Source organism: Notolabrus celidotus, chromosome 14 (assembly GCF_009762535.1).
Source record: "Notolabrus celidotus isolate fNotCel1 chromosome 14, fNotCel1.pri, whole genome shotgun sequence".
Taxonomy (NCBI): Eukaryota; Metazoa; Chordata; class Actinopteri; order Labriformes; family Labridae; genus Notolabrus; species Notolabrus celidotus.
The window spans coordinates 3,872,847-3,892,129 of record NC_048285.1 but is presented as its reverse complement, the minus strand read 5'-3'; the positions used below and the strand labels follow the sequence as shown (position 1 = coordinate 3,892,129).

The following is a 19,283-nucleotide window of genomic DNA, read 5'->3' as shown; positions in this document are numbered from 1 at the left end:
TAATTTTCACCGTAATATTCAGATTTAAAAACTCCTCTTCATCATTCTTACTTGAAGGAAGAGATGTTTGGTTGTGTCTAAAAACTATCTATGAAAATATATTATTATAAAGAAGAAATATCCTCTATTTTTCTTTTGAAGCTTAATGTTTAATTAAAAACAGGTGTGTGATTATGACACAGTCTGTGGTGTTGTTAGACAGACAGTCTATGGTTAGAAGTCACATGAAACTAAGTCAACTGTAGGCTCTGAAACTGAAGTCAATGCAAAAGTGTTAAAAGCTGCAGTTCCTGGAGTGTCCACTTGAGGCTGACTCTGACAGCCAAGGTCCCACTATAAAATGTTCATCATTACAGCAGAAGGAAGCAACGCAGGTCATGAAGTCTTCTGGATGTTCAAAATGACTTTGTGGATGTCTGGGATGATTTTTCATGTTGGATATCTGAATTTAAATTAAGACTAGACACTGAATTGTTCTTAGTAACTGGGATAATGTGATAAAATGTTCATTCTGGACTGAGAGAATGTCATCATGGATATCTGAAATGCTCACTTGAGTAGGAAATATTGGATCACAGATATCCCTCATGAATATCCAGCCAACCAGGGGAAAATTTTACTGCTCAAGGCTTTCTCTTCTAAGTCTCTGGAGACAAAATTGAGATTCTCACTTCAGCCTCATTCAAGTTTCAAATTGTTCTCATTGGTTTCTCATTAGTTTCTCCTAAAATCCACTCGGAGAAAAAGTCGAGACCATAACATGAGTCTTATTTGAGACTTAAATGAGAGATCTCATTAATGGCTCATTTTCTTCTCTTTTTTTAAATATATTTTTGGCCTTTTGCCTTTATTTGACAGGACAGCTGAAGCGAGACAGGAAATGTGGGGAGTAGTGAGCGGGGGAAGACATGCAGGAAATGGTCAACCGGCCGGACATCGAACCGGCGACCCCTGCGATCCCTGCTCCGAGGACTGTTGCCTCTGTGTGTGGGGTGCGTCAACCGCTAGGCCACCAGCACCCAAAAGAATCCACTCCTTTAATTGTAATAATCTGGCTAGATCTGGTCCGTCATACCTGGTATGAAATCTCTATCTTTTGCAATTTCTCTCAAATCCACTAAATCTTTGTGAAGTTGTTTTGTTCCAAACAGACTTGTAAAGGAAGGACCATACTGTGAAGTCAAAGAAGAGATCATTTGACGTCTAAATAGCTGATCTTGCAAGTGGTTCCAATGTTTTAATGAGGTTTGTTAGTTTGTGGACAATAACATTGAAATCTTAATTTTGCAGGGCACTATAAATGTTCATGAAAAGATGAGCTCAGGCTCTTTCTTTGCTCCATCTGAGCTCAACTTGAGACACAAAAACTGAGTCTGACAAAAACAAATGGATGAGGTTAGATTGAGACAATTGAGAGAGCTCCCTGATTTCTCCACCTGAGCTCAAAAAGAGTCACAACACTTGAGAAATACCTGAGAATCATTTCAGATTTTAACGAGATCTCCTTTTGAACTGAAAGGGAGACTAAGCTGAGACTTTTTGCAACTTTTTTCTGGAGGCAAGAATGAGAAACAGGAGACATAAGCTGTTCAAATTTGAAAATACATACCACAGATTTTTTTTATCATCATGATTGCAGTGTGGCACGTTTTTCTTCTTTTGCGCTTGTTTTTACTCCTTTATTTGCAGCATCTTCCCATTCTTTTTATTTAATCTGGATTGTATTTTTTTTTTAATTTGCATTATTTCTGAACCTGCAGCTTCCCGTCCCTGCAGGCCAGCCACCATTCTCTGCATAAATAAACTAATGATCAATGTCACCATTTTGAAGTTCTGTTTGTTTGTTTATTTTCACCTAAACACAAAACTGTTGAGATACTACACTGACGTCACACTGAGAGTCTAAACCTCAAAATGATGATGCTGCATTCACATGGAAACTTCCTGCACGACAAGAGAGCACACACAGTGAGATGGAAGGCCTCACTCAGGATCTTTATACTGTGGTGATGTTAAACAAATCCAACATAATCACATTGTGTTATTTGAGTCATGTCATTATTTATGAGAAGCCTAAAGCTGTAAAAAAGACAGCAGGTGTAGCTACATTTTATAGCTTTATCTTTATGGAACTTATTGAAACTGAAAATTACTTTTAATTTATCTTCAAAATGTAATGTTGTTTATTCATTTCCAAAAAGTTTCTTTCTGTCCAGATCTCCGAGGGTTTTATCTTTGTTTGATGCAGCTACATAACTTCTGGTTCACAGAGGACAGCAGGAAATAGACTTAGAGCCGTCAGTGTTGATGGTAATCACAATTTAATTAACGTCCAAAATGTACACGTTACTTCTTTTGAATCAGGTGCTATTTTGGGGGATTTTATGCCTTTCCTTAGAGATGAGGACAAAAGGTTAGAGCAGGAAACCAGGCGAGAGAGAGTGGGAAAAACCCAGATTTAACCACAACACCAAACAAGCACCCTGATAACACGTTACTTTGTCCCTTATTGCTCTTTGTTGTTAAGCTGCTGCAGCGTCGTCCTGCTTCCTGCTGCAGCAGTGATGAAAAATAACGACACCACAGCACTTCTGAACTGCATATTTCACTCTTTGACAGCTCTGTTGAAAAGTCAAAGTAATCTGCACTGTGTCAAACAGAATCAACATATTCAAGAAGTGCTTTGAGTTTGAGCTACTACCTGCAAGCTAAGCATACTGGTGCAGGTAATCAGACTGATGTTAGCAAGTAACTGCATCAAAAAACCCTGCAGAGCACAGTTTACAAGATTCAGCACAGACCGGAGGATGAAACACTATGAAGCTGTCCCCTCCCTCTAAAGTGTGGGTCAGAACCCCCTGGGTGGTCTCGAGACACTGATGGGGGGGTCGCGAGATGTCTTGCAGATTTTTTTTTTTTTAATAATCTAAATTTGCTTAATTAACCCATTATTGTAGAAATTTAGACATAAATAGTAGTTACCTTTGAAATAAAACCCTTTTCTGCCCTTCTTTGTTGCCAGATGACTCCTAAAGTTAGGGTTAGTCAGTAGCAGCAGGTTAATTCACAGCAGCACAGGAAACACAGCCACATGTGCATGTAGGTAAACTCATTTTGAAGTATGAAGTAAATGAAGTATGGAGCAACATTTAACCACTTCAAAGACAGTGGGGGTCGCAAGTCATTGGCACCTATATTTTGGGGGTCGCAGGCTGAAAGTTTGGGAACCCCTGCTCTAAGTCAGAGCACACAGAGCAGCAGTGCAGCATTTCTTCAATGATAAATCTAAAAGTCGAGAACCTAAAGTACGTTCCATTGCACTGAGTTGATCCCCGAATCAAGACAGGTTGCTTTACATTTTTAATACAGACTTAAAATCATTCTAAAATGCCAAATAATGAAATGTGAAAAACATGAGATTCAAAATGTGAGATTATTCAGCAAGTAAAGAAATTAAAAGCGAAGCTATTTTAAATGCAGATGGCAGTGCTATCTACCTTTACAGCTTCACTTCATTTAACATTTTTATTTTCTGCTATCTTCCAAAAAAAAAGACATCCAGTTTGTCGTCTGCTTCAATCCATGTGAACGCAGCGTCAAAGCTTTATCCCGATGATCCTCCAAACAGAAGTTCATTCATGATTTACCAGGGAAGTGGTGGTCCTGTTGGATACTGTACTACGTTATGAATCTTTAATAGTTTGTTGTTTTTGAGTCCACACTTGTCTTTAACTTCACACAGAAAGACACTCATATTATACACACACAATGCAGTGAAGAAGTCTCTTCAAACAGTCCACAGCTGTTTGACGGTTTGAGTTTTCTCTGTTTGGTCAGGTTCATCCTTTCATTGTCTGTGAAACCTCCATGAACTTTTGCTCAGTACGCCCTCCTGAGCTCGTACGGCGACCAGGAGCTGACTCCGTCCTCTTTGGCCCAGCAGGAGTGACCCTCCCCGTTAGCAGAGAGCCCGGTGTGGCCTTCTGCCGCCTCCTCCGTCACCATCTTGGACACCAGGTCACTGACGGGGCTGCTCATGTAAGGGGGGCAGGTGAAGGAGCTGGAGGGGAGCCCGTAGGAGCTGCTGGTGGTTAGGGGGTGGTAGTGGGCGTCCTCCAAGGGGTGCAGGGTGTAGGGCTGGCTGCTGGAGACCATGGAGGAGCCTCGGCTGGGGGAGCGGTACTGGGAGGGGCTCTCTGGGGGGTCTGGGCTAGGCATGGAGGGCGGGACGCTGACGGGGGCCAGGCTTTCCGGACATAGAGACTCCACCTGGGGTACTGGCTCTGGGACTGACTGCTCCCATGAGTCTCTCTGAGGGAGGAAGATTAATCTTAATTAAATCATACAGACCAAATAAAGCATCAAACATCTCTAGACCTTTATCTTGTGAGCTACATTCTGCACAGTCTGCATGAAAGGTGCTGCAAAAGTAAAGTTTTATTAGCACTGTGGTGTAAAATGCTCCTGTCAGAAAAGCTTTTGCATTGAGGAGCTTTAAATCATGTTTCCCAGAAGTTAAATATCACACAAAGGGTCCCAAACCTACCAGAAATAAATGTGAGGACTCTCCACCAAAGGGGGGCAGCAGAGAGGAGAGGGCAGACGAGGGCAGGAAGGGTCCTCCGGAGCTGGTGAAGGCGGCAGCGCTGCGGTAGTCCCCAAAGGTCTCGGGGTAGTAGCTGTCGATGAGGGAGGAGTAGCTGCTCATGGTGGAGGGATCACAGCCCAGAGGTTTCCCTCCCAGCGTGGACGAGTAGACGTCCGGGGAGAACTGTTTGGTGGACTGGCAGAAGTCTGAGTCTGACATGAAGGGACGCCTCATGCTGTAGTAACTGGGCAGCATGTGAGAGCCTGCAGAGAGGAATGAGATTAAAATGTGCAAACGGAGCCAAATATAAATGAGGGCTGACTCTGCATCATGTTCAAAAGTCTCACATAGACTCTATAAAACATGGACGTAGTCTCAGTGATGTCACTCATTACTGAAGAGGGGTTAAGGAGCCCAAACACTGGGGTTACCATTTTAGAAATCCTTACTCCAACCAACAGAACATTTCATCCATCATGTTGCAATGACACTAAGAGCTTCATTCAGTTGTAGTATGTTGTAAAGAGTGAGTGAAGGTCTCTGTGGTTGTTTGGTTTGTATTCTTACCTGGCATGTTGACAAACGAAGGTGGAGAAGTGGATCCTCCCTGTGAAGGAGAACAACACTTATCAGACGAGGATGCAGAGGACACAGATTCCAGCAGATTATCATTTCAAATAAAAAGAAGATTAAAAGTTAATTCACTGAATCAATGACAGCTTTGTTCACATCATTCATAGTAACTTAAGATGAACTCTAAGACATTTTGCCATGATGGTTGTTTCTACAGCACTTAACATTTCAGGGACCTCTGTCAGTCAGGCATGTACAGGTATTTTTATAATGGTGGGATAAGGGATAAAGAAACAGAGATCCTATAATTTATTTATTCATTTATTTGTCTTTATGAATTTATTTATAAATTTGTACATTATTCTTATTTTTTATTTTTATTTCTTTTATTTTACTGTTTATTTATATCATATGTATGTATTTATTTTTTATTATGTATGTATTTATTTATTAATACATTTATACATGTATTAATTATTAGTTTTATTTTAAATCAATTTGATTTTTTTTATTTCATTTCAATTTGACTTTGTTACATGTATTTGTATTTCATTTATTTATTGTTTTTTTCTCTTTATGAATGTATTCATATATTTATTATTGTTTCTATTTTTATTTATTTTATTTTACAGTTTATTTATATTATATCTATTTATTTATTTTCTATTATGTATTTATTTATTAATACATTTATACCTCTATTAATTATACGTTTTATTGTAAATTATTTTTTATATTTTCATATCATTTAATTAAATTTTTACATATATTTGTATTTCATTTATTTATTAATTTATTACATTTTTAGTTTTAGTTAATTGAGTGTGATTTTATTTCTTACACTGGCCCAAACTTGTAGTTTGCAAACACACATTACGCACTCTAAGTATAAGTATCTGTTAATTGCATACACATAGCAGTTGAATGCACTTTGTATGACACATATAATCCACCTGTATGTGCTCCTGGCCTGCTGCCTGTGTGGGGAATTGACATCAGTGTTTTTATGATGTGGGTGACTGTCTCCCTCATAAAATGTAAATAAATCCCACACTGACGGCACGGTGTCAAACTTCCTGCTGTTAAAAAAATAGATGTCATATAAGTTTAATATGCTGATATAACTTTATATGTTTAGTATATGTTGCATTCAGGAGTGTGGGAGAAATGATAAATAATAAAACTGTTTGTATTTCTATGACGTAGCTAACAGGACTGAAAAAATCCAAGAATTATACTGACTTATTTGTGAACCTGGTTTTCTTTAAGAGCTTTCTTTTATGGATCACTTCTTCTGAATTTGAACAAAACAGACAACGAGGTAAACAACAGAAGCTGATGTCCGTACAAAAAGTTAAAACAACAAATCAACAAAAACAAGAAACACAGAGAACAGCCTCAGGGGAAAAGTAGTAATCTAAAAATAGAGAGGGAAAGAGAGGTGACACGTCTCTGTGGAAAAACTGAAACCATAAACTTGAGTCCAGTATTTAAAATTATTTTACAGTACTTGCCTGAATGTTGTCTGCTCTCTAATTCTCTTAAGATACCATTCATTATTAATGTTCAGATCTACGTGACTGCACAACGAGAGCTGCTGAACGTTTGTGTAGAAGTTTAGAAGCTGCATACTTCATATTCATCTTTTACTCTTTGATTTAACGCCCATCCTTCACAAAACTTTCACATATATGAAATATTTAAGCACTGTTGTTCTTAATGCCTCTTTGTCAAACATAACATCTCTGCATGACCTTAAACAGAAGGTAGAAATGATGACAGTAGGAAGCATTGATGCAGTCGTGACGGACGTGCAGGTGGAGCTAACAGCTGTTTGTTTGTTGTTTAGTTTCCCTGGAGGATTCCTGTCATCCTAACGTCATGTTTCGGGAACTAGTGTGAGCTCAACGATGACTTTTGGGAAAGAGCCGCAGGTTTAAGTGAACCTGAGCTGTCGCCTCATAGACCTGGAGCCTCTGTGCAGTTTATCAGCACTGTGTGTCCTGGCCCGGGACTAACACCTGCAAGACTTATCTTTACAGAGGCAGATTAGGGTCAGAGGACAGACACTTTTGAAAAGCCCACATATGGAAATTGTAATTTATTAGACGTATTTCTGTTATAATTTCTACCGTCCAGATGGTCATGCACCCTGTGGCTGGTCCTGCTCGAGGTTCCTGCCTGCTAAACTGCACTTTTCATGCCACCATGCGTGCTTATGGTTGATTGATGTCGGGTTGATTGATGTTCAACATAACAAAAAGTACAGTCTAGACCTGTCTGTGTCTGTGTCATGTTTGTTATGAATACTGCTACATGAATACAAAGTGATTGATTCTGACTGCAGGCTACATAAATGAAGTATGACTTGTCAGTTCTGCATCCTCACACAGGGAGCTCAGTCAGCAGCTTGTGTTTGATAAACTACATGTCAGGTTAAGTAGTACAAATGTCCTTTTTATCCTCTTTTTATCGTGTGACTCTGAGAGTGACTTCGTGCAGAGTCCGAGTGATCCCAGAGATGCACAGACATGGCTTGACAGGATAGGCTCACTTTTTTGCATATTGCTAACATGAAAGAGTTGATATTAAGCCTGCGTTGGCTAGGAGGCAAGCAAATTTTGAGGGCAGAATTTGAATGTGATTTGCCAGTGCCAAGACTTCCTCATGTGGCCCTGGTACGGCTCAGTGCATCTCTGAAGGCTGCGTATGGAAATCAGCTCGCTCAAGCTCCCACCGCCGGGCCCTGTGTGCATGTTTGTGTGTGATGGAGGAGGAGGGGGGCGGTGATGGATCGTATTTTACTTTATTCAGAAATACAACTTTTTCCTTCCTGTGCAAAAAACACATCATATTGAAACATGATAACACATAATCAATATTTCTGTTGCCTTTACCTCTTATGGTCTTTTTGTATGCTGCTGCTCACTATTGTCACATACTTAAATTTCAGGGACTTTATCTTAAAACTATGCATCATATCTTATTCTAAATCTGTTATTTAATTTCTTATCTGATCACATTTTGCTCCTGAAGTACCACAGCCCCCCAGCAGGGATCATGTCAGTCTTATTCTGTATTGTGACTTCCTGTTTCAGCCTCCTCAGTGTTATAAAATGTCACCGGCTTAATTTCTCACAGTCCTGGATCATTAATCATCATTTAGGCAGCAGTAGCAGCGTGTTGGGGCACAGCGCCTCCACAGAAAAGAGAAACACATGAGGTGAAATGATGTAAGCAGCTTTATATCTTCACCCTTGCTCTCCGTGTCCCAACACGAGGAGTCTGTGGTCAGAGTGCGCTCTGTGTTCTCAATGGCCTTTTATTCTCTCAGATAAAAGCTGGCATTAGCTCACATGAGGATAGGGATGGTGTTAGTGACTGTGCGTTTCTGTGCATGATCAGGACTTCATGCATCATTTATAAACACATGAGCACGCCTCGGACTGAAAAGGTGCTGAAATGTACAGAAATGGTGAAATACCTTTAAGAATACACTACCAGTCAAAAGTTTGGACACGCCTTCTCATGCAATGGCTTTTATTTATTTTAATTATTTTCAACATTGTAGATTAATACTGAAGACATCAAAACTATGAAATAATCTGGTTTTACCATAATCTGGATTACAACAGTAGTCAAATAGAGCTATCCATTGTGTACTAACCCTACCTCTGAACAACACAACTGATGGTCTCAAACACATTAAGAAGGCAAGTCATTCTACAAATGAACTCTTGACAAGGCTCATGTTCATTAGAAACCATTCCAGGAGACCACTTCATGAAGCAGACTGAGAGAATACCAAGAGTGTGCAAAGCTGTCATGAAGGAAAAAGGGGGCTACTTTACAGAATCTAAAATATAAAACATATTCTTCTTTGTTTAACACTTTTTTGTTCATTCAATAATTCCATATATGTTCTTTCATAGTTTTAATGTCTTCAGTATTAATCTACAGTGTTTACAATCATTACAATAAATACAAACCCTTGAAAGAGAAGGTGTTTCCAAACTTTTGACTGGTAGAGTATATCTCCACTTCAATTAAAATGACTTAAAATCACTTTTTAAAAGTTTTTCATGAGAAAAGACTCAGCTAAACTGCATCAAAGTGAGACTACTGCATGTAACGTTTGCTGGTGTTAAAGGGACGATGGCTGGAGGAACAGGAGCTTCAGAAGAAAGGTAAAAATGTGAGTGAAGTGAGCAGACATCCAAGAACATCAGAGAGCTCAGTTTTGGATCATTTGGAGAATCTGGATTGAGACTATTTTGTCGTCCATGCTCAGGTGAGAGGGCAGCATATTTAGTTTTTAATGAAGCTTTAAAATAACTTGAACTTTGAATAGAAAAAAAGTGAAAAGGAACCATTATCCACTTCAGCTGTAAGGTGTCTGTAATCCCTAAAATAGTTTGGCTCTTTAGCTGCATGACACATGTTAAAGAAAATCACTTTTCAGATCAATAAATCCACATATATATCCTTATAGGAGTTAAATACAGTGACACACAGTTTATGTTAATTTGTAAACAAAGCTACCAAAAGAATAGATCAGTTTATATTTTCTAAGCCAAGCAGAAGCTTGGCTCCAGCTCTGCAGACGAGGTCAGATCTACCTTACAGTTCAGCTGCTTTTAACAAACTCTGACTCAAACATTAATGTCATGTTAATAGGGGAGGTGTACTCTAAAGGCAACTGAATACACACCAGGATAACTAACATCAAACATGTAGAGATAAAAGGTGTGAGATTATCTGAAGGGTAAATCTATGAAGAAAAGCTTTTTCAAAACAGTCAACAGATTCAGCAGATTAAAGCTTGTATCAGGAGGTTTGTTAGGCGACCTGTGAGGTCACGCTGAGGTGTAAGGGGTTAAAAGCTCAGGAAGACAAAGAAGGGATAAAAGTGATTAAAGTGATCTTAAAATAAAATCTAAATTTACATGGTAACCAGATTAAAAGATGCCAAAAATCAGAGGCTGCATTAAAAGTTAAAAGTCTGGCTCCTGTTTTTTTGTTAAAGAGGACTGACAGAGGTGGTGACATGCAAACGTCAAGCTGAGAGAAGACGAGTATGTTTTGTCAGTTAGCATAAAAGAAAGACGGGACCATTTTTAACTTCAACATAAGGAACATCAGCAACAAAGTTCAGCTCCTTTGTTGAGAAACCGTCAGAAAGTCCTGGTTCTCTGCAACAAGGAGTCTGAGCTGACCAACATATCCAAGTGGTAACACACGTGCTATTGACAAGCATCCCACTTTAAAACAACTGGACTACACTGTATAGCTAGATGTCACACCAGACCAAATTCAGTGGAAGCAGCTAAATTAATCTGACAAAGAGGAGTCTGTTGTGAATATAATCAAACCTTAATTTCTTAGAGTAAGATACGATTATTTCCACTTTCAAAAGTTTAAAACTTTTGGCTTTGCTTTCTTCTATCTCTTTGAAAATACTCCAGCATGGATGCACATTCATTTAATACTTTTAATTCTGTTTGTTCGACAGACGTCAGGTCAACTGCTCACTCTGAACATTCCACATCTTCATGTTCAATATAACAAAGGCTGGAGCGAGCTGCTTCTTCAGCTCATGTTTTTGAGTCCTCTGTGGACTCATTGACCCCTGACAGAGACACTTGTCTCCACTTCAGCCTGCTGCTGCCCCCTCGTGCTGCAGATCGGAGCGTAAAGTTGAAAAAATAGAGCATAGAGTTGAAAAAATAAAATGTGTTCTGCACAAGTTTGTCTGAAAACTCTTTCTGACTGACCCATGCTGCGTGAAGCTTTAACACAAGGATCACAAACTTTGTCCTTTTCCAAAAATATCCAAAACTGGGCACTGAGGTCTCCAAGAAACAAAACTCAAGCAGGAATAAATGATGCATTTGTTGGTGATGATGTGTGCAGCGTTTGGCTCACTAATGCGCTTTTAAAGGCTCTTAAATCTTCCTTTATTCACTGTTAGAATAAGTGAAAGATTCCTACATGAATAAGACACGTTTACTGCTGGTGTTGAACATTATTAGTCCTTGGATAAGAGCGATTTCTTTATCTTTATAGCTCTGGAAAGCTTTGGAGCTCAGTGGATTAAAAATATCAGGCACACAGTTTACAAGGATAACATTGGTAAGCATCTTCAAGTATGATTTTGTGACAATCAAAAGAATATAAGATATAGGAAGTGATGCTGCTTCAGGGTCTGAAAAGAGAAGCTAACACATGACGCTGTAAACCTGTATTCTGTTTAACAGCCAGCAGGGGGCGACTCAGCTGATTGTAAAGAGCAGTTTGGAGTTTCATTCATGACCTCAGTGAAGACATCCTGGTCTCACTCTCTTGTTTCAGCTCTTCTTTAATGATGAAACATGATTTTCATTCAGTAAAACATGATTTCATTAATACTGCAGAGCATGAGATATCTCATCTATCACACTACGTCTGTCAAATACACACTAACCCACGCTGCTGTGTGCAGGAGACCAACTGGAGAAGATTTCCATCTGCTTCCTCTTTGGAAACTGGAAAGCTCCAGGACTTTTTAAGTTAAAGCATCATCATACAGGTAACCCTCATCTGAACTTCATGAGTTAACCGCCCCTCGTCCATATGCAAACAGGGCGTAAGGGTCTTAACTGCACTTTGCATCACATTGCATCGTAAGGAAGAGGAACGCTGGTGGGTTGTATGACCAAGTTGAAACCTTCAGTCTTAAGAAATGAAGCCAATGCAGAAGAGGTCAAAACTGCAGTTCCTCAAGTGTCCACTTGAGGCTGACTCCAAAAAACCGAGACAACACATACACACTCATTCTAAAAAGACGATCGTTACTGCAAAAATAAACTCTGCTTCAGAAACGTTAAGTCACTGAGGCTACTTCCATGTTTGATTCAGTCTAAGGTTACGACAGTGTTAGAGTAAGATAGAAGATACCAGAGGAACTTTAAGCTGAAGCTTCCAGAGATTGACAAGTCACTACCAATGACTAAGCTCTTATCACATCTCACCTGGACTGTAACCCCTCTACATCAGTCAGTCTCCCTCTCACGTCTGCAGAACGTGCAAAAAGCTGCTGCCAGATTTCTTCCTGGTAAACGTGAGCAGGAGCACATCATTCCTGTATTCACCTCCTTCTGCTGGCTCCTTGTTCAGTTTAGAGCTCCTCACCTCCTCAAATATCCTCATTCATCAGACCTTTAAATGTCTTAAACCCCAGCATGATCACTCAGCTTCTCTGAGCATGCCAAAATCCGCATCCCAATCACATCACAGTCACCGTGTATCACTTTCCAAACCAATCTTACACCGTAGTTCACTGAAAACTTGACGTTTGCAAACATCTCGCTTCACTCTCACATCCAAACACAAATACTTCTCACTCCAGAACCCCAAACGCCAAACTCAAGGCTCGAAAACAGCCGTCCAGAAACCACTTGGTGACGCTGCTATAGCTCAAACTTCCTCTCATGAAGTCTTCGGTCTGGAATAAATGCTTCACGGAAAACAACCTGCACAAACACTAAACAGGAGATTTAAAAAGAAATGACTCATTTGGTAATTTACGGTAATAAGGCTGACCTGCAGACTCTGCAGTTCGCCACCTGCTCCCTGAAAATGTTTGTTTGTCTTTGCCAACGGAAGCTGAACTCAGCCGCATGTGTACTCCATCTTTCAGCTCTGCCTCCACTGAATTTGTGTTTAAATGAAACTCCAATCCGTCACCATCACAGCCAAGAACCACTGCTGTCCTCCCACACTGAACTCCCTCTGTGCTCCACCAGGCAGCTGTGAGCTCTCTGCTAACTGCCATAAGGTATGAACTCTACATTAGAGTTTAACTGACAAAATGCTGCTCTGTGGAAGGTGATCTTTGGACCGGACTCATTGTTGTTGCATCTTTTCCCTTGGTTTTATCCAAATCCTCTTATAATGCATCATTTTACGGATCTGCATATCTACAGAGTGGATGTGCATGTGCTTAAAAGATATGATGCACAACTTCAACATGTGCTTCAGCATTTCTTATCCACAGCAACTTAGCTTGAGTTGCTCTTACACTGTAAAAGTAAACAAAAAATGTTCCATTGTGTTTCAAAATACATCAAAGTAGTTATCTCAACTACCTGTATTAAGTTTGTTGTGTAAAGTTGGTCTTATTTCATAAGTTAAGTTGGCAAAACTTGAAATTATGGGATTGAGGCACGGGTAATTTATTTGAGTATGCTTCAGACAAAGAACGGGGTCTCCAACTCAAATCTACAGGGGTCTTCTACACTTTCAATTCCCCACGTGGCGCCATCTCTCCTGTCCTGTGTGGATTTGATCGCCCTACAGGTGAGTGTTTTGTTTGAGTATTGTATTAAAACTCTAGCTTTACAGTTGGTCAATTGATGGTGAGTTGATTACCAGTTAAAGAAACTTTAATTTGTTTAGTTAGTTTAATAAGGCGTGGTCATTACCGATAGTTAGCCGCCTTGAACATCAGCTAGCTACCTTGCAGGTGTGAAAACGGTGCAGTAACGTGCAGTAACAAAGGAACATTTTCTGAACAAACAATAATAAGTTGGCACAACTTTCACTTCTTAGTATGTAGAAGTCAAAACTTTAAGTTACACTACATATGAGTGATAAGTTATCTCAACAAAAACTCATCAGTTGGCAGAAAATGTAAGATTTCTAGTTACCCTCAAAACCATAGACTGTATAAATAATGGATGTAGTATCTGTGACGTCACCCATCTGTTTCTGAAGCACTGTTTTGAGGCCAATCGTCGGTGGCAGCCATATTGCTGCTGTCGAGCTATTGTGAGGTAAAGCGGTGGGCTTAGCCTCCTAGCCAACAGCTACGTTGTTCCTGCCTGTCAATCAAGTCAGCTGTGCCTCTCATTGGAAGACTCGTAATCTCAATATCTTCAAAATTGCAGCGTCAGGAAAAAATTCACCCCCCTTACAGTGTGTGCTGGTCGAGACATGAGCTATCCAGACCAGACTGTTTTTTTGAACCAGGCTGTAAACATGTTTATTTCTGCTGTAAAGATCATCTTCTTTGAATTGGTGTGTATGTGGTTTCCGGTACTTCTGGAAGCCAGCCTCAAGCGGATCCTTGATGAACTGCAGTTTTAGCACTTCCACATTGGACTCATATTTTTAGACCGAAAGTTGCAGCTTTATCAAACTCAAGTTGCCTTGAAATTTTGAGTTTTCTCAGCTTTTTTGTTTTAACAGCGTAAAAGAAAAGCTATTCGAAGCACGAATTAAAGGACAGGACTTGCAATCCTCCACATTAAAGTTTGAGCGTGTCATTTCTAATTTCAAATGTTGCACTAGACAAGGGTGATTGTTGAACCTTTCATTGCATCTTCCCCTTTGTCTCTCCCTCAATCCCCTCATTATGTAAGACTTTAGCAGCCTGCGTATCTATAGAGTGGACATGCCGATGCTAAACAGAGAGCAAACACTGAGTGCTGTCCTGGAAAAGCCTTTTGACAGGCGGTTTGTGGAGACTGAAAGGCCTGTCGTGCTCTTGCATGTAGACGTCTAAAGCAGAGTCCGTGACTGTGTGTGAGAGAGTGTGCTGGCGTGTGTTCCTGAGACAACAATAGGAGGCTTGTCTGCGGCCTGTACGTGGCTCAGGACAATGTCGGCTGGCAGGTGTGCAGGGGATCAAACTTTGCATAGGCAGCCTCCTTCACTGGCCCTTTTTCTGCCTCCCTGTGTTACCTGTCCACCTCAGGCTTCCCACCCCGCCCCCCCCGCCTCCACCTCCACCTCCAGGGAGATTTGGGGAGATCATGGCTGGTACCTCTGCGAGCATTGTGTCAGTATTCTTTTGTGCAGTCTTTGTGCTCCTATCTATGCACACATATTTACAGAATGGCTTTGCGAGCGCCCAAGGGGAGCAGGAGACAGAGGGGGGAGGTACAGGTGGTCAATGGATCAACCATGGATCGTTGGTCCACAAAACAAGCCAAAATGTAAACAAGGAGAGGAGATTTTTGAAAAGGAAGCCTCTTAATTGTGTCACTAACAGAATGTCAACTGTGGCTGCGCTGTTTGTTTTGGGAGAAAAATGAAGTGGGGACAGACAGGAGGGACAAAAGCAGAGCGGTTTAGAGGAGGCTTTGCTTACACTGTATCTGGGCCCATTTGTCTGTCGGGATCTCTTCTCCGCCAGCAGGTCTTTGACTGTGTGCTTCACTCGAACACCTTGGTACACCCTCTTAGAATATTCTAGATGGAGCAGAAAGACAGTTTGAGAATAGAAACAAATCCAGCAACAGTTTAACTTCATACAAATTTTCATCCATCCCCACAAATGTGTGTTCATTTGAATGTTTGACAGTTTCATTCATATAGGCGAATGCTGCTTTGGGATTGGTGTGTAAATGTCATGGAAATCGCCTTTGGTTTGGTCAATGCAAATGGACTGCTAAAAAGAGGCAATTTACAGCAAGCACTGACGCCAAGACGCCAGCCGTCTGATAGTTTACAAACACAGACGTGTTCGTGCAGCAGAGAAGAAACTCTTTAAACATTAAATTCATCTTTACAAATCTCAAATGTGTGCCCGTTGTGATTTGGAGACAATCCTGGAGATCAATAAAAATGCAAACTTCATTACGCAAACAGATGCTGCATGCAAAAAACTTTTGAAAATAGAAATGTAGATAAGCTCCAGGTCTCCTCGTCCTATAAGTCTCTTAAAATATGAAATATAATGTTGATTAGATCGGACATAAACTGTTTCACCTGCTGCAATGCTACGAATATTTAATGCCCAATTAAATACTGTGCTGCATTTACATATGTGACATATTGAGACTTTTAAAAATAATTTCTGATCATTTTACAAAGAAAGCATTTACTGACAGCCAATGAAATTTCTTATTTTGCTGCTTCTAATTGAGGAAAATGAAATCAAGGAGTAAAAAATTATTGATTTTAGAAGCAGAAACATCATGAAATCATCAACAAAATGCCCGGCTTAGAAATTAATGCAATACATACAATATCAATTATTTAATTGCCATCATTTTTTGTTTAAAATGTGCAGGTTATGTGCAAAACAAGCTTTTTTTATGTACCATTTCTTAAACAATTCACAACTGTCATATAAAAAATACATCCATATAAAAGTTGCCCCTTCAAAATAAAAGCACAGCTATTTAAATTAGAAAGTAAACTCTTCAATGTTTACAAAAATCTGCAGAGTAAAGTTCAAAGTCAAATAGTAAAAGTAAGATTATTTGTACAACAATAACAATGACAGCAGCAGCAGCTGTCAGCATGCATAGGAACGAGTGTCTCACCTGTGTCCATGATGCTGTGGAGCAGTCTGACACACTCACGCACACACACACACACACACACACATACACACACAGAGGCCTCTGTGTTCTCCCTCAGTTGTATTTGCCTACTGTAGCTAAATCCCAGTGAGCAGCACCGTACTGTGTGTGGCGTGCCACGGCGGGAGCTTTAACTACGCTGTGAGGAGGGCAGGGACACAGGGAGCATGCCACCTCTCTCACTGCAGTCATGAGGAGGCAGCTTTTCAAAATGACCTTTATCTATTTGTTTAAATGCAAATGTTCGGTGGGGACGTTTTTTACACTATTTGCATCTTCAGTCGAGATTAGGGTTTGGAGGCATGAGGAGCATGGATGAGAGAAGCTGGGAGGAGGAGAGCGTGTCATCCTCCCTGAGCTCCCGCACTCACACATCAGCCAAATTTGAAAGGATATATTGTTTCCACATTTTGATTTGTAGCTGCAGGACTTGTCCTGCCGCTGGTTTGTGGGATAGTCTCTGTTTTTGTTACTCTTAGAGCTCTGGCATCTCTGAAGTAAATAAAACCTCAACCAAGCAGTAAGAAAGTCAACAAAGCATCCTCCTTTGTTTTCAGCTGGAGTCCTGTCGTCTCAGGTCAGACGGCTGAAAACAGACTCAGTATGAAGGTTTTTCTGCACAACAGCACATCATTCTGTAATTTCTCACTCAATGAATGTGCTGAAATTTGTATGCAAGACTTTAAGCAAAGTAAAAACAAATGAATCATCTTAGCAGTGTGTTTGAAGGAGAGGGAACAATGGCCGGAGGCTCGCTCTGATAAACAGTTTATTGTCTGTCTGCTTTAAAACGAAGCCCCTGTCTGACTCTTTAATTGTTTCCTGACTGAAGCTCACAGAGTTTTCTTCAGACTTTCATTCCCAGAGTTCCCATCAAAATGGGTAATGCTCCAAATGAAATTTACATGAGCTTCCTATACTGTGTGATGCTGACATGATAAAAGACAGAGCTTGTTACAAACAATTTCATAATGACAGAGCTTTATAAATGAGCAAACAGTGGCACAGTTTTTACCTGCTGACATTTGCATGTAGCTTAGCAAGATGATATCAAACTGAGAGCTTTATACCACTGAAGGACCCTGACTAACAACACTCTCTATAACACTCTGAAATCTTATCACTCTGTCAATGTGTGACATGGTGGTGAACATTGACGTAACACTTTACCAGACGTGAATCTGGTTAATTTTAAACTTTATTAACATTGTTACAGTTACAGACATTTAAAGGACCTTTAAAGCCTGCACTGAAGATTGGTAAATGGTTTCATTCCTGAATAAAAACAAACTGCAAATTAAAAATGATGAAGTCTTTCCTTTGCATAAAAGTTTAAAAGTTCACACATAAACTGTATAAAATATGGACGTAGAATCCGTGACGTCACCCATCTGTTCCTGAACGCTGTTTAGAAGCCAATCGACGGCGGCAGCCATATTGGAAATGCGGAACTCAACCAGGCAGAGTGTGACGTAAAGGGGCGGAGTTTGAGCCTCCTAGCCAATAGCTATGTGTTCCCAACCGGGAGTCAAGTCTAGGGATGGGTACCGAATTCGGTACTTTTATAGGTACCGAATTCCGTCGGTACTACCGGGTACCGACTCACGTAAAATCAAACGGTACCATGTTTCGGTACCTGAACGCATCCTTGTGACTGTGAGGGAGAGGAATAGGAGGCGAGTTTCCGTACTTTCGACCTGTAATAAAGTCAGAGACTGACCGGGTGGACGTCTCTGCTCCCTGCTCTCAGTATGTGCGCGGGAGCGCGCCAAACGCAGCCTGCAGCTGACGGGCGTGCGCACTCAGCGCGAGACAGAACTGCATGAGGATTAATTTGAGACATATTTTATACAGTCTATGGTTGAGACGGACTCTCTCGCTCCAACTACCTGCCCTGTTTATAACCGTTCCTGTGTGTTTGAATGCCCAACAAGTAAGTTGTGTGTCCTGTTATTATAAAGAGACGGAGAGCTGACTGTTTAACGTCCGCAGACATTCACGTGTGTTCATTGATAAACTCCTGAAAGAGCAATTAGACGCCACGAGCATGTGTCCGCTAATATCACCTATATAATCCCGTTTCTGTTCATTTCATTTTAAATGAAATAATAAGTTAAATTTAATTTTTTTTAGATTTTATTATTAAACAAATTAACATGTATTACCACATAAACCCACAAAAGTACCGAAAATTGGTACAGTTGAGTACCGGTACCCATTCCCAGGTACTGGGTATCGGTACCGTATCGGTTCAAATGTGAAAGGTACCCATCCCTAGTCAAGTCAGTCATGTCCTTATTTGGGCAAAACTCATAATCTTAATATCTTCTGAACCATCACATTAGAAAAAAGTTCACCCCCCGTACAGTGTGTGCCATTAGAGAGATCAGCTTCATAGAGCCAAGCTGTTTTTTGAACCAGGCTGTAAACATGTTTATTAATGCTGCAAAGATCGTCTTTTTCCCATTCATGTCTATGTGGTTTCCGATGTTTCTGCAGCCAGCCTCAAGCAGATTCTCGATGAACTGCAGTTTATAACACTTCCGCATGGGCTTCATCGTTTGAGACTGATGCTTGCCGCTTGAGTCCACATGACGACGCAAAAACGACGCATGCCAGACCAGTAGTTGGCGGTATAACTTTGCAGTGAAACATCATTGAAGAACACAATGCGCCTGCACAAGAAGCCAATCTACAAAAGAGCGGTGCGTAAAAACCATAGACTGTATGAATAATGGGCGTAGTATCCGTGACGCCACCCATCTGTTCCT

General features: G+C 40.5%; 1 protein-coding gene across 1 annotated transcript; it reads right to left on the bottom strand.

Moving 5' to 3' along the window:
- Positions 1–3,234: 3,234 nt before the first annotated feature.
- c14h11orf53 (chromosome 14 C11orf53 homolog) lies at positions 3,235–16,575 on the bottom strand. Its single transcript, XM_034701419.1, has 5 exons — positions 16,474–16,575; positions 15,294–15,394; positions 5,156–5,195; positions 4,547–4,851; positions 3,235–4,311 (listed from the first exon to the last, which is right to left on the bottom strand). The coding sequence occupies exons 1-5, from the start codon at positions 16,481–16,483 to the stop codon at positions 3,880–3,882; spliced, it is 888 nt and encodes a 295-aa protein (XP_034557310.1). The 5' UTR covers positions 16,484–16,575; the 3' UTR covers positions 3,235–3,879.
- Positions 16,576–19,283: the final 2,708 nt, after the last annotated feature.

What these genes read in the sequence shown, in the direction of transcription:
- c14h11orf53 (XM_034701419.1), bottom strand. An exon ending in CAAATGGGCCCAGATACAGT is followed by an intron (nt 5,196 to 15,293) that starts GTAAGCAAAGCC and finishes TCTCCTTCACAG; the next exon opens with GGAGGATCCACTTCTCCACC. An exon ending in AGTCCTCACATTTATTTCTG is followed by an intron (nt 4,312 to 4,546) that starts GTAGGTTTGGGA and finishes TTCCTCCCTCAG; the next exon opens with AGAGACTCATGGGAGCAGTC.